Source organism: Chiroxiphia lanceolata, chromosome 9, assembly GCF_009829145.1.
Source record: "Chiroxiphia lanceolata isolate bChiLan1 chromosome 9, bChiLan1.pri, whole genome shotgun sequence".
NCBI lineage: Eukaryota > Metazoa > Chordata > Aves > Passeriformes > Pipridae > Chiroxiphia > Chiroxiphia lanceolata.
Window position 1 is genome coordinate 9,166,472 of NC_045645.1, and position 16,018 is coordinate 9,182,489.

The 16,018-nt window shown below is 42.4% G+C and overlaps 1 protein-coding gene across 5 annotated transcripts in view; it reads right to left on the reverse strand.

Annotated features, from left to right (window-relative positions):
- Positions 1 to 977: 977 nt before the first annotated feature.
- The window catches only part of GLIS1 (GLIS family zinc finger 1), a 194,385-nt gene continuing 179,344 nt past the window's right edge, over positions 978 to 16,018 (reverse strand). For all 5 annotated transcript variants that reach the window (XM_032696166.1, XM_032696168.1, XM_032696165.1 and 2 more), the window contains 3 exons: positions 8,948 to 9,132; positions 4,061 to 4,228; positions 978 to 1,635 (listed from right to left, as the gene is read on the reverse strand). In XM_032696166.1, the coding sequence (XP_032552057.1) occupies positions 1,499 to 1,635; positions 4,061 to 4,228; positions 8,948 to 9,132 (490 nt within the window). In that variant the 3' untranslated portion in view covers positions 978 to 1,498. The remainder of the gene's footprint in view (positions 1,636 to 4,060; positions 4,229 to 8,947; positions 9,133 to 16,018) is intronic.

The following is a 16,018-nucleotide window of genomic DNA, read 5'->3' on the forward strand; positions in this document are numbered from 1 at the left end:
AACGGGTTTGCAGCTGGGCCTGGGTGTTCTTGAGATCTTGAGGAACCCTGTATGGAAGGGGGGGGGTCACATAACCCCATGAACCTTGTTCTGCAGTGACACTGTAAAACTTCCTGGATGTCTGAGTTTCATTCAAAGTTCTTGAGGACAGAAAGCTAAATTGGATACAGAGCCCCCTTCACATGCACTGACAAGGTGCAACCAGGCCCTGGAGAAACAAGTGCATCCAAGTTGGCTTTGTGGTCAGCCTGGATCAGCCTCAGTGCAGGGTTGCTGTGGTGGAACAGCATCCAGGGGTTTTCCCACGTTTGCAGAGGCTGCAGGAGCGGTGCAGTGGCACTGGGGATGGGGATGGTCCTGCAGGAGCAGATCCTGGGCTGCAGGGTTCTGGGACTGGGACACAGGTGTCATGTTGGACCTGAGCTGTTTCCCATTTCTGGAGGGAGAAGAGATGAAAAAAGGGAACTCCCACCCTCAGTCACTGACTGGTTTCAACCCAGTTCGGCTTTTCAGTGGTGCCCTGTGGCAGCCTGGGTAACTCTGGGCTGTAAATGAACAGGCACAGATTGATGCTCAGCCTGCACATCCCTTATTAGGCCCAACTTGCAGGGGTTTGGAAATGGGAACAATTTTTAGTTAAGTTTTTCCTTACTGTTCTCACAGACCCCCATGGGACACTTTCAGAAGCTCAGGTCTAACGTGCCTGCTCGGCACACCTTGGGAGCACCTGGAGGATGCCCGGAATCCCAGGAATCACCACTAGGCTGGGAAATGCAGCCACAGTGACAGGGAGCCAAACTGCCACAGGTGATACCTGTTCTGCTGGAAGCCCTTGGTTTTAATCATGTTCACTTGGGCTGCTTTAATGTCACAGTGACTGAAATGTCACTGCTTTGTTAAAATCACTCTCAGGCATTTAAATAATGTAATATCAGGATTTATCAGGGAGACAGACTGTGTTAAGGAACGACAGTACACTTGTTTCCAGTTTTTAATGCTTTCTTGTAAAACTGAAAATACAAAACCAGCTGAGCAAATGTAGATCTTTATATACATGAGGTCTGTGATTAAAAAAAATCCTTCTAGTAAAAAAAAAAAAAAAAGAAAATAGAGAAGAACTGACCAACAAGTTAAATGAAAACTGATTAAAGGGAACAACATTCTCAAATGGAAACATACTTTCCAAGATGAAAAAGCTCTTCTTTACAAGTTTATTATATAATTTACATTTACACTTTACTGAGAGAACTTACAAAACAAGCTGCTTAAAATGCTCTTCATTCCCTTAAAGCATGAATTTCAAAGTGCCACAGCAAAGGAACAGGTTCCAATATTATCTTATACAGACTATTCATGTATAAAATGGTTTGGTAAATGTGAGGTGTTCATTTAAATGAGCACATACAAGGATACAGACTAAATAAAAGTACTTGAACAAACCCTTTGTTATTACATACACAGTTATAGGTATAATAAAGGAAACAAGGCCAGCACTGCTTTAGGTATCTGTGTAGATGGAAGGAATGTGATTCAAGCAGTGATCAAAGGCGCTGTTTTGGAAGAACCCATTTTCATCTGTTCCACTGGAGACCATGTCTTCGGACACACACTGTGCTTCAGGGATTGTGTCATAGCCTGGAATGGGACAAGGGGGATGGACACGAGTTAGTGCCACAGTACAGGTGAGGAAAGCCCGGGATCACACAGGACAGCACAGCATTAATGACAAGACTGGGGTTTCCCATTAAAGCCTCACCCAGGAGATGCACACAGGGACTGATCTCCAGGGTTTGTGTTCACAGCAGAAGTGCCCATCCTGTGGAGAGCCAGGCACTTGCCAGTGAAGGGCAAGTACCAGTGTGGCTCCCTGGGGACTGCACAGTCACCATCTGAATAGGGTGTCAAAACAATGAGTGGGCAAAGATCCTACAGAGTGTGCACCCAAAGTGATGCACTCCTCTTCTTTTGTGTTCTTCCTTTTTTAATAGCACTTGGGAAAAATGCTCCATGTGTCTCCCAGCTGCTCTTAAGACCCAGAAGAAATCTGGATCCTACATTTAGTGGCTCCCTACATAGTGCAAGTCTGAGGAAGAGTGGCTGGGGCAGGTCTGGCTCACAGAAGGGAGTGGAAGGAACTGAGCACCTCAGCCCACCAAAGCCCACTGGCTCCTTCCCGGGCTGGGCTGGCTGCTGCTTGCCAGGCTGACACTGGGGAGGGGGAGAATTTCTCTGTCCTCCTCCTTTTATAATGCCAGACTTTCACAGCTGTGGGAAACCTGTGGGAAGGAGCAGATTCTCTTGTCTTTCCCACCTGCCCACACCTGTGCAGGCACCACCAGCCAGGGACAGATCCTGCATCTTACACAGCCAGTCCTGGATACACAGAGACCTGTCAGCTTAATAATGGATATTTTACCAGCAGGTACATTTTTATTATTTGAGACCAACTCTCTACTTATTTACATTTCTGCATTTTCCTATGACGTATGAATTTCCTGCTAGTTCTCCGGTCAGATTGTGCTGTCTGCAGAGATCTGGCACACAGTGAATGTCCAAAGGTTCTGGAGGATGAACTTGGCCTGTTGATCTGCCCCGTGCTGTGTCAGCCAAGCAGAGTGACCAGTATTTTGGTAAGTTTTGCAACTGTTTATGTTATGCTAATTTCTATTTGATGGGCCTGTATACAGGGTGGATACACAACCACAGATGGACAAAACCCAAGATAAGCATACACCCCAGAAATCATTATTAGATTGCAGATAGAGTAAACTATCCAACGTCCTGAACAGAAAATAAAAATTTATTGACTGTTAATGTGATTCATGGAACAGCTGTTTGCCAGTCACATTTGGCATTCCTGTGAGATGAGATCTCATTTAATATTAATGGTGCTATAAAAGCCTGAAAAAAATTCATGTGTAGCCTTGATGAATCTTGCAAACCTGAATGGTTCTATTTTACATGCTAAAAGATGAGATGAGATTTATATGTTTCATATATGTTTATGTTTCAGCCTTTTAAGTATTTGCATGCCTCAATAACCACTCTAAAAACAAAAATATTAAACAGAAACATTTCATGATAGTTTAGACCCAGACAGAAAAATCAACTGTTGTTGAAGTTGGTGTCTTGCCACAGTATTATTCTTTGCTGCTACAATTTCTTTTGGAAAGTTTATTTAGTCTGTTCTTTAAATATTGCAGGCTGTCAATCTAAACTTGAAATTTGATGTTAACATGAAAAAAAGAAAAGCTATGTTTCAGCAACATCAAACTTACGAATAACACTAAAGAATTCAAAGTTGAAGCTGAAACATCATCTTAAATGTTTCCCTTGTGTTGGTTACTGATCACACACTTTCCAGAATGGAGCAGCAGACAAATGCGTGCACGCTCCCTCTGAACAGAGTCTCCTTTAATACAAAACAAACAGGAAAGTCAACTCTAATTTTGTGGTCTGACTCAGGCCCATTTCAAAAAGCATTTAAACATATGTTTCCAGTATCGTCCTTAACTGAGATGCCCTTTTGAGTACAGACATGGAGAAAACTTCCTTGGAGATACATCAGTAAAGACTGTGGCAAATGGTTGTGTTTCATGACAATACTCACTTTTTGTTTGATTTCAGTAATTCTGACCATTCTTAATTGTGGTTTTAAAAGTAGAAAAAGAAAAGGATATTAAAATATTGAAGCATTATAGTAATCTAGCAATTATAACTTTGACCTGATTATAAAAAGCTGCCTGAGCACACCTGAGATGTGCAGTGAACAGCCCACACAATAAATGGGAGAAGTGCCTTGTTTGCCAAGCTCTCCTGAAGGTGTGTGTTGCCTATGACATCCATCAGAAGAAGACTTTGTCCATCAGTCAAATAGAGCAGGATTAAAATAAAAAAAAAAAACCTGCTTTCCTTCTGGGATATTTACAGATGCAAATGAATTTCAAGTTTTTTATACGAACATATTTTTGTAGTAATAACACTGACTGCAAAAATGTCTTCTTTCCCCTTCCTGCTGAAAATATCATATGGATAATTCTTTACTGGTGGAATAAATTACCTGTTGAAGCTAAAGGTGCATTGAGTATGTGATAGCCATTCTGCCTCAGAGGGTTGAAGCAATGGGATTCCCCTGTGAGCACATCACTGGTGACAGACTGGTCCATTGTTCTGTAGCAGTCTCCATAGTGGAAACAGTTTTGTATGGAGTGAAAGCTGCCTTGGTAACCTGAAAGCAGATATTGCACACACATTTTAACCCTGCTGCAGTGGTACTGGCTCCATTTCTGTCACAGTATTCCATTACTGTTGGGGGAGGTTTAGTTCCTCAGTTTTAACTGTGGAAAGATGATTGTGCTGCTCTATAAAGTGTAATAACAGAAGAGCTGCATCAGACTCAGTCCCACAAGGTGCCGTGGACTGTGATCCCCATCAAGCAGAAATCTCAAGGATGTGCTTCATTTCAAGCAACAGATCAGCTGAACACAGTCAACAGCCCACTTGGTTCAAAGCAAAGTAAGTGCTCCACTGGATCAGATCCAGGATGCTCAGATCCTAAGGAACTGTCTCTGTAACGAGTTACTGTTAATTTAAATGCAATAATGCAATATTTAAATGAATAGCACTGCTTTGTTTTCAGTTGAGTGAAGTCTTTTCCCATCCAGTGTGTGTTCTGCACTGCTGGAGACACGCTGTTATCTGAAATACCTTTATGGGTACCTTAAACCTCTCTCAGATGCTCTTGATTCAAATGAAACCCTTTTCACTGAACACAGGAGCCACAGTCTGCGGGTAAAATTGAACCAGAGGTGCAGGACTGACTCCAGATGGATGTCAGGTGAAGACTGAGTTCAGCCAGAGGCTGTTCTGCTTCTGGACGTGTTGAGGCACTTGGTCTTTCTGCTTTTGGGGCACGTTTGAACTTCTGTTCCCCACGCACCCAACATTTCTGATATCCTGCTTTGTTTTAAAAGTGTTGTATTACCAAAACCCAGCAGTTTGGGTTTTGCCATTAGAAGCTGTGAATGAGTTTTAGACAACAAAAGAAGATATTTAACAGTAAAGGACAAATGAATTGCCGAGGCAAGAATTTTACAACTCACAAGTTGTGCCACATCCTAAAAAGAAATTGTTATTTGCTCCCATAAGGATGATCCCAATGCATGCCACAAGATTCATACAAGCCATGGCCTGATTTAATTCTCAATAACCTCTTCCTGATTCCAGGTGCATCACACACACTCATATCAACTACCAGGCAAAGCTCAGGGTCTGTTCACTCTGGTCATGCTTCTTAAGGTGTAATAAATAAGGCCAAGTGAGGCAATTCTTGAGTAGAAATGCAATGAACTCACTGAGTGGTGAAAGATTTGTATTTAAGTTTCACAGTTTAATATGTGCTTTGGCAGAATCTGCAAGGATTAGATGATTAATTTTTTGAGAGCATGAGATCCCCCACAAAATACCTGAAATGTTGATTTCCATGATTGGTGAAGTACTAGTGGATGACTTTATTAGATAAAGACTCTACACACACTGTACCAAGGCTGGTCCTATTTGCTGCTATGTTGGAGAAGGCCCAGAAATTTGGAAAGCTGAGTATTAAATGATGCATGTCCTTCCCTGGAATAAATAGACAGCTACCTCTGTTTACTGCCTGGAGAGTCTGGCTCAAAGAACCAAAGAGCTCTTATGAGAGGGAGCAAAGCCATTTTTGATGTGGGTTTAGGTACAGTGCTTTATTGATTGGCTTTGATAATTATCCTGACCTTTCTGTTTACAAGACACAAACTCCTTGCTGTAAGCCTTCTAAAAATACATCTTTTCAAGATGAGCAGTGGAAAAAAAAAAAAGAGACACTTGGCTTCAGAGGAGGTACAACTGGTTGCAGAGAGCACTCAGATGTATTTCTAGAGAAAGAAAATGAACTTTTCCCAGAACATCTGCTATTGACATCACTGCTAGGGAAGGCATGATGTGTATTTTCTCTGTCCTATCCGATGAGGAGACCCAGTGTAGGAAAATGCCAGTGTTATTGCACTGCTGTGTTCCCCAGGACTGAATTCCTGCTAAGTGCTTCCCAAAGAAAATACAGAGAAGTGCACCTTCCCCGCTCTAACATGCCTAGCAGGTGTGATAAATGCAGGAGGCAAACTCAAAAAAAACATGGAATGAGGAAGGTTGCAGCAGGAACAGGGGTCAGATAAAACAAACCACGACACTATGAATGGGACTTCTAACCCTTTGGGTTCGTGCCATTAGTTGTGGTTCCTTTAGATTTCTTGAAATGCTTCACACAGAAAATACTAATAATTAAGATATGATTCAAATCCCATAGCCAAGGGTTCAATTAACAACCACATATGGTTGATTAGAGTAAACTAAGCAGGGAGCATTTTTATAAGTTCTTAAAAAAGACTCCCTCTGGGGGTTGAAATACAAAGTAAGCAAGAAGGCTGGTCTGGTGCAGACATCCCTGCTCCTTCTAGGAGAGCAAATCTGGAGTACCAACTCAGCAGTAGGTGTTTCAGCAATATTTTTTTTGCCACATGGATTTCAGGTTTTCCTTCAGTTTTGATTTAAATCAAGAATTTTCTGAGGTTAATTTTCAAGTGAATAATTTACTAAATGCCCTGTCAGTTTAAAGGATCACTATTAAATGTTTTATGTACAGTAGATGTAGAAATATAACAGTTCATAAAGGAATAAACTGAGTTCCAAACATAACATTTAGTTAAAATTTTGGTCTGAAATAATTTGTGACAGAAAAGCTGCATTTAGCCACTTCACACAGTGCACTGGCTGCCTCTGCTTCTCTAAGGCACAGCCTAGAAAACTTCAAGCAGCTTTAAAAGGAATGATGTAATGAGCAAATAATTGGAATATGGCTATTAAATGCCATCTTGTTATGTCATGTCATTTACACATATTTGCAAATAAATCTCAGCTTTTCAAATTCCATAAAATTTCTGACAAGAAATCATGTCAGGTATAAATAACTACAGGATTCCATTGCCTGCCAAATTCTTTCAGCATGTAATAATTTCCATGTGATCTTACTACATCTAGGTTTGAACGTATAAATAATGTCAGCTTATTCTTTCATTATCAATATTTCTGCTGCCAGCCTGACGAAATTTGCCATCCCCTAAAAACTCCACAGCCACAATGTTTATGTGCTTCTGTACAGATGCCTCGTTCTACGCTAGGCTTATATGGTGCTCCTTTTTTTGGCAAAAGCTCAAAACTCCCCAATTATTACAGATTCCATTAGAAAAATGTGCTATTAATGAACTGAGATGCAAAAGAAAAAAACCAAGATGTAGAGCGAGTACAGCTAAGTACAGGTTACAGATAATTGGTTTCAAAGGCTGCTAATCAAAATTGATTTTGGAATGACCACTTCCATAATGAATTTATAATAATACTTCAACATTTGGCCAAAGTGGAAAATTATTGCTTTTTCAAAACCACATGACACAACACTTAGAAAGCAACAATTCATTCAAAAGGAAATGTGGTTTTCTTAAGGAATAAAGTCAATTTATTTAAGTGGTTCAAAACTTGTTCTGTCTATGCATTTGTTTCTGCCGTAGTAATGAGCTGCTAAACTTTCCTCTTGTGGCTTGTAGTTATTTAGCTCATTATAGCAACATAATCATATATCATTATATGCTATCATAAATCTGCCACTTTTCCCTTACAGAGTTAATCCTTTTAAATTGAATAATCTGTTGAGCATCAGGTTGAGTTAGTTTTTCCTTCAGCGCAAATCATTAAATATAATACACTTTAACTTCTCAGACTAAGCCTGTCCAACCAAGGAGCAAAAACACTCCTCAGAGAACGAGGGGCAGAGGGAACTGCTGGGATACCCAACCCCACCACAGCTGGGAGCTGCCCATGGCTTTGTGTTCAGGATCTGGGCTTCAGCTCCAACCGGAGCACGTGAGAGAAAGCAAAACCTCCAATTTTACAATTGGTAAATTGTTCACATGTGATACTTCAACAGCCAAAAATGACCTTATAGAAATGACAATACAGCTGTAAAACAAGTCCTGAAGAGCTGCTTATCTGCCTGGATAAACTTATCTGCTAGGTTATCCCTGCAGCCAGACAGATGTCCGGCACACTTCTTTATTGGGAATATTTACCACACTTAAGCAGCTCACCATCTGGATTGTATAACATGTTTCTTAAATATGCAAGCTCCTGTGACTGAAGAATCTGTGATAATAACATCTCTTGCTAATTTATGCCTCAAAAATTGCAGGAACGTTAATTAGTTCCCTCAGCAGAACTCCAGAATAGGTATATAAGCTCCCAATTAAAAAGGCTGAGTAATTCAGAACATTTAAATTAAGCAGTGGGACAGCTGCTGAGCTGCTCCCATTCCTGTCCTCAAATCCCACAGGCACTCTACAGTTGTTCAGAGTGTATTTGCATATTACTATATAAAATAATACACAATAAACTTCCAAGTAGTACATGGGAAAATATTTTTTCTTGGTCCAGTCTCATGTCTAGTGTTTCACTGTGAGTGGACTGAGCAGGACACTGCCAAGGTGTGCCTCAGCCCCTGTCCTTTGGGCCTACATGGTTCTTGCAGGGTCACTCTCCAGGCTGGATGACCAGTCAGGAGAGGGGCATGGCCATCACCATCTACTGCAAAACCTAAATAAATGCAATAAATCTGCTGTTGTGACAGCTTTCCCCATGATGATGACATGTTGCATGAAAAATCTGATCTGTATGTACATCAATCCAGTTTAAAAACTGGAGTTCCCACTGAAATGCTGACGGTCCCTTAATAAGACAGTATTGGCCAAGCATGAAAAAGTGAAATAAATAAATCCTTTCTCCCCAGGTAGGAATTAGAAGAGTTAAAAAACAAAAAAAAAAAAAAAAAAAGAAAAAAAAAAGAAAACAACAAAGAGGGAAGAGTTACCTTGAGCTCCCTGCTGTACTGACTGGTTTTGAAACGGAGCGTAAGGTGTATTTGGAATTCCAGAAAACTGCTGCCCATTTGGTGACTGGCTGTGGGACGATGGAGAGCCGTGTTTCTGCAGGAGGGACGGAGGAACTAACGCTTTCAGGGGGCTGACAAGTGGAGAGATTATGTTGGGAGCAAGCCTAGAAAAAGAAAATACAGGAAAACTTCGTATATCGCATCACAATATGGGAAAAGGAATAATCAAATGGCATTATTTCCATAATGGTCACATTACAGGTACAGATTATATTGTAAAAAAAAGGACAACAATGCAGTGTTACTTCCAGGTATTTGCTGGAGGAAAAGAGACTTAGAAAAGAAATTCTGTTCCTTTACACTGATTTCCTGTACCAGCCATAATGGCAGGCTCAAAATGACACCACTCCTCAGTAAGCAACTTAAACACAGCTGAGGTTGAATTTAAAATTTCACGAACTGAGATACACAACCAGAAAAGGAAGTGGAAGATGTAGGTAAAAAGAAAAGGCATTTCTTTGAGCAGCCCCAGAACCTTCAGATGCTGGAAAAATCCACCTCTCCAAGAGCCACCCTGTGGAAACTTCACAGCTACAGGTCCCAAGGCATAGAAATAAAACAACCTCTGCAGGTTATAATACATGTCACCAAGCTGGAAAAAAGAATTACGGAGCACAGACCATTGCAGGCATACAAATAATCAACTAAAACAAAATTACATCTCTCACTGGTGTCTTCCTCTGCCATTGCACAGGCTACTCAAACACCATCAACCATCATCTCACACGACTGCTTCCTGGAGCAGCTGGGATTGGCCTTGGGGAGGGAGTGAGGCTGTGCCTTACTTAGGGCTAAGCACTACACGGGAGTGTGCAAGAGGTAAATAGAGGGGAACTGTGAATTAATGGTGACAACAGCTTAATCAAATTTACCATGAGAGGCAGAGGAACACTGCCAAAAGCTGTCACAGCAACACTCTATTAAAAGGAGCTTAAATAAATCAACCAGTCCAAGCCCATCCAATGCTGAAATAATTCCATCTCCCGAAGTAGGAAAACAAGACATATAATATAAACCATGGAGAGTCTGAATATCCCCAAACTGAACTGAAGAATTAAATTAGGATTGTTAAATGAGTGAATGCAAGGATATTTTTGAGTCAAATACGTAAGAACTGGAAAACAGGTTTTTTTGTGAGGAAGACACCCCTGCTCCCAATAAGCACTGACCAGCAATATGTAAAGTGAAGAGGAGTTAAGTCCAATTTTAAGAGCCAACATGCAACTAAAAAGGATTATCTTATTTGTTTTCTGCTTTGGTAAAGGCCTGGGGCTGCAGAGGTGCCAAAAAGGGACCAGGGGGTGCAGGGGCCACCTGTGCCCTCCTCGGGACAGAGCCCAAACGCTGTCCGGAGCCGGGGCTGCCGCGCAGCAGATGCTGCGGGGGAAATGCCGAGTTCATCGCCGAGCAGCCGCCCGACGCCAAGGGCAGCTCCCGCGGCCGCAGCTTCTCCTCCCAGGTCTCGGCAGCGCAGCAGTTCAGCCCCAGCGAGCTGCGAGTCGGGTCCCGTGCAAAGGCTCTGCACTGCTGTCTGTGCTGAACTGCTGCTCCCCGGCAGGGCTGACACGATCCGCTGGCACCCACACACAGCCTTCGCTCCGGTCTCTTCCCGAGCGCCCGCACAGGAGCATCAGGAATTACAGCCCGGTCACCAGCCCCCTCCTACGGCGCACATGGAGACACTGTGCTCCACGCGCCAGGAATGCCGCGAGAAGCCTGGAAATGCTTCTATCTGAAAGGAGATTAAAAAGACTGCAGTTGTTTTCATTGGAAAGATAATAGCTAAGAGAGCTCATGATAGTGACATTTATATGGATAATGACCACACACACATTTGAAAGAGAAATAAAAGATGTACTAAAAACTCCAAGGCCGGGATGAGCCAGAAACCACTCTGAATAGGGGAGGGAAATGCTTCTGGGGAGAGTCCTCTGCAACTGCCTGTGTTGGGTTTCCTGTGCCTGCTCTTGAAATGTCTTGTCCTGGTTACTGCTGGGAAATGCAGCACCCCATGGAGACCTGCTGGGCTGCTCCGAGAGCTTTGCTGGGATGGGGGAGCCATTGTGGTTTTAAATTCTATGCAATCATGTTGCCTGTCGAACAAAAATGGTACACTTAGGTATCCAGCTGTGGGAATACTGAAAATCCCAGCTTCCCTACCCATTTTAACTACTCCCACAGGCTACTTAAATCTTAAACCATGGGAGAAGAATTTAACAGTTTTTATTGTTATTTTTAAAGCAGCGCTTGTCCCCACTCACTCTCCTGCATTCCTGTTTTTCCTCTGTGTGAGCTCAACAGTTGTGACAGAGCTTGTGCTTTTCAGTGGGCTGGTTGAGGGAGGTGAGATCCCCCTGCGAGGCCAGAGGGGTGCAGGCCCTGCTCCAGCCGGGAATGCTGGGCGGAGTGCGGAGCTGCCAGCTCGCTGCTCCCACTGGGCACGGCTGCCCTGGAGCTGGAGCTCAGCAAACATAGCTGGCTGTGGGCAGCAGTATCCTAGGAGCAGGAACCTGAGCTGAAACCCTGAAAGCTCCGTGGAACACTTGACCATGGCTGCCTCCTCTGCAGCAAGGGCTTCACAGAATCAGCAGGTCACAGCAAAAATCCACCACGTTCCGCTCGCTCTCTCCCAAACAGGGAATTTAACGTGTTTCCTGCAAGTTAAGGCACAGTTTTTAACTAGGAAAGGGCTTTGCTCAGCAGGAAAATCTGCCTATATTAGAAAAAGTGGTCGGCATGGGGATTTGTCTCCTTAAAATATTCATCACAATCCCTGCAGCTCAAGCTGGTCCCTAAAATATTGCTCTGTGTGTGTGTGCTGTGTGAATGTGCTCTGGCACGCTTGAGGGGAGTTTTTCATCAGCTAAACTGTCCAGCTCCCAGTGCTGTGGTTTTAATTCTCTCCCGAATATCTGCCTACTAATTAGGTTGCTGTGATACTCAGACTGTTAAAAGAGAGGAGGAATCATTCCTGATAGAAATTAAACAGATAATGCACTAGCAACAGAAAAGAGCCTAAAAGGAGATGTTTTCTGTGTGGAAGATGAAACACTGAACGACTTACACCGGGAACTCAGCTGGATGCACTAAAAATTCCCAGGCAGTAGCTCAGGCATGTATGTTTCAATAACTAATAGCCTGCACATTTCCTGTTAATACTGTACTACAACCACAGTTTGCTTTGCTTTGGATAGTAATAATAAATATATACCATATATTTTACCTTAATTGTAATTTGTATAATTCTGTAAATTTGCAGGTCCTTTGGGGGCCTTTTAATATATATCTGTGTCTATATATAGCTATATAGAGAGACATATAAATACTCACAGGCATGTAAAAAAATCCTTATCCTTCCTTAATTCATTACATTTGAGGGCTCCTGGCTATATGGAACATTTCTGTTCAGGACCATACAAGGGGGAGTGGAGGACCAGCCTCCTCTCCACCCTGCCCAAGACATGGGAGCACCATGGAGAGAAGCAGGTTGCTGAGAACAAAAGGAACATTTTGCTCACACAGCATGCCCTGGCCTGTGCCATTCATAGCCACAGGAGCCACAGAGTCAAACAAAATACCTAGTTTTTTAAAAAGGGACTGAATAATTTAATGGCCAAAACCAACATTTCCATGCTAAGCGAGGGGTAATCAAATCTTGTGGTTCAGGACGTAAAGTGATCGCCCAAGGAGGCCCAACTTTGGATGACTGACCAGGTATTGTGGGTTTTTTCAAATTCCCTTTGAAGCCTCACATGCAGGATGGTGCTGAAGACACAACACCCATCCTGAGGGACCTGTGATTTCAGGCAGGCTTGCACAGCTCATGTGTCCCTCTCTGAGGATGCATCAACAGGCACTCGAGTAAAAGGACTAATCAGAAAAATCCTGTTTATGTGATACCTTCATCCACACAATGCAGAAAACTATGGGAAGAACTGACCCTGACTCAACACACCCAGTCTATGGTCCTGGCACGTTCCTGCACCGTGCTCAGCACTGCCTGAAAATACCCAGCTCCACAGCCCTTCCAGTGGGAGCTCCTGCAGTCAGGTGGGATTCTACCCACAAGGGGTCATTAAAACAAGTGTCAGACACAGACAATGAGGCAGTTCCTCAGCTCTGCTGCAAAGCATTTACCACATCAATGAGAATACTCAGAAATCTTGGTCTAAACAGGAGGATTTTTTTAAAAAAAAGAAAATTAAAGGTCATAATAGAGAAGATACTCATCTGGCCTCCTCTCACTTTATAAGTGCATAACTTCAGGAATGTCAAACAGAAATCCCAATAAGACTTCTATATAAATTTTCTTAGGATCATGTTTTAACAATTTATTTTGGATGGTGAAAGTTTATATTAAGTTGCAAGTAAGGCCTATGTGAGGGAACTACTAAGGTATATCACGAGCTAGCAGTGATTGATAGAAAAGACACCTAAGGGCTACAAGTATCATTACTTTGCTTTAGAATTATTTATCCTCTCTCCACTCTCAGCCTCCCCAAGCAGGCACTGGTGTTAAGGATTTGTGTATTTTCACAATGCACACCAAATGTCCTGTTCCAGCATCAGAACCAAAAATTAAATACATATCGATATTGATTGTTCTTTCTTTCTATCGCAGTGTCTGGATGTATGTTTTCTATATTCACCCACAGTGCTTAGTCTGAGTAAGAAATAGATTTACACTTTGCTCTAGCCAGTCCTTGTTCAATACCAGTTCCAGGACAAATTAACACAGAGTAAGAAATTGCAAAGCTATTTTAAGGTAAGAGAATCTGACCAGACCTTGACTGCCAAAAGCTACACGCAGTATATACTTGGTAAATACTGAGTGGAATTGAAAATTTAAAAATAACGAAAATAAATTCAAACTAGAATTTTGGAATCATAAATAGGAACGAATTGTAACTGCAAATGGAAATATCTAAGGGATGTTTCCAATATGAAAACTGTCTGGGTTTGTTTTTTTTTACTGACGTGATGGCTTGATTGGCAGATTCCTCAGCTAAACAAAGAACCTCAACCCATATCCCATTGAGTTCAGTGGAAACTGGACCAAATCCAGGCTGAAAAACATCTGTCCTTTATCTCACCATTTTTTGTGTATTTGGGTTATAAGACCATTCTGTAACAAAGTTTCATGCACAGCATATCACCATATCGAACAATCTTGACTTTGAGGATTATGTTTAACTCATATTAATATGAAGAAAAGTACCCAGTACAGCACCAGAGTAAGAAGCACAAAGCAAAGCAGCTCCATGTTTTATCTGAAGTGACTTGTACAGTACTGGAGCCAGTCACAGGACTGAGAGTTTCCATGAGACGAGGTTCTACCATAAAATCCAGCACACCAACCAGCTCATTCATAAAACCTCTCCCCCAAGCATTACAGTTACTGATACTGTGAGAAAGCCCAATTCACTTCCAGGACCAGGAGATTATTTTTTATGGAAAAAAAAAGTTAACACCGATTTTCATCTCTTCCCTTAATATTAAAAATGATGTGTAAAGCTCTGCTAATCAGGTCTCTGGATAGTGCCCAATCTCTTGCCACGTGTTTCTGTTCTGGGTCCTGCCCTACGGGAATTTCTGTCAGCACATGCTCAGGAAACAGTTACACCGTTCACTCTTTTTGGACTTTTTTTTAAGACAGACTCTATCTGAAGTTTTGGTGAACCTTTGCACTAATCACTGCCAGGTGCCTCTGGCTACATTTCTGGAATGCAAGGAATCTTTTCCTTCTTTCCCTCTTTCTTCCTTTCTGCTCTTCCCCCCCCCTCCCTGCTATGTAATAAATCCTTCAATGCACATCACCTTGCTGGGCATCACTGCATTTCTCACCCTTCTCCATGAGCAGTGAGCACCCCAGTGCTGGGGCTGTGACCAGGGCTGTGCCACAGGGCTGTGACTGCAGGACAGGACCCTGTGCTCCTGGTGCTCCCTTCTCGGGCTGTGCCCCTGCCCAGCTTGGGGAGGCGGCTGCCAGGGGAGACTTGGGCTCTATCCCTGGCTCTGCTGCTGCTGACACACCTGTGTGTGACATCTTTAAAGCAGGGCTGAGGCAATGTCAGCCTTTTTCTAGATTTTAGATAAACACAAGATACTATTTTTCAGTCAGAATGTTGCCTTGGATTGTTTGGATCCAGTTCTGCACCGTCACTCACCCACACTCTGAGCAGGGTCCACACGTGCCTGCAATGAGTGCAGGAGCTTCTCAGCTGTGAGGAGGAAGAGGGGCTTCATAAACATAATGGAGAACACAATCCACGGGCTCTTTAATGTGACTGAAGAGTCTTGGGTCATTTAATTGCTTTAGAGTATTTTCCATAATACCAACAACAGTGATACGAAACCAATTTAATGTTCAAAATTACAGAGGAGCCAAAGGAGTCCTCTCCTGATGCACTCAGAGGATTTCTGTATGGGCCTTTTCTTTGGCTACAGAGGGACTTCCTGAAACACTGTCTTTTCTAACAAATACACGTCTGAGTTGGGTGTAAAACATAACTCGGTGTCTGTCACGCACTTCATCATCCACAAACTCACACAGACACACAAACATGTTTTTTTCTATGTTAAATGAGTATCTCTATAATTGTTCTGACCTGAGACGAGCAATTTCTGCAGAGCAGTTAATCACAGTGACCATAATGGGAACTGTGCCAATCTAAAAGATGTTTTTATTTGTAAGGGTTTGTTCAATAACCTTTGAAATGAAGTTGATGAACTGCTACAGTGGAAGTTGCTACACTGACTTGTGCATTCTGTTATAAACGAAGAGTATGCAAGGGAAATTTGAAAACTTATTCTTGCTAACAATCTAGCAGGAAAATGTATTTCAAAGTGAAAGAAAATCCTTATTAATGTGGTCAAAGAAACATCCAAACATATTTAAATAAAAAGCACTGCCTTAGGTTCAAGTGATTGCCAGGAAGTCAATTACCAAGACATGTAATCAAACACAGAGACTGTGTGCTCAGTGTTACC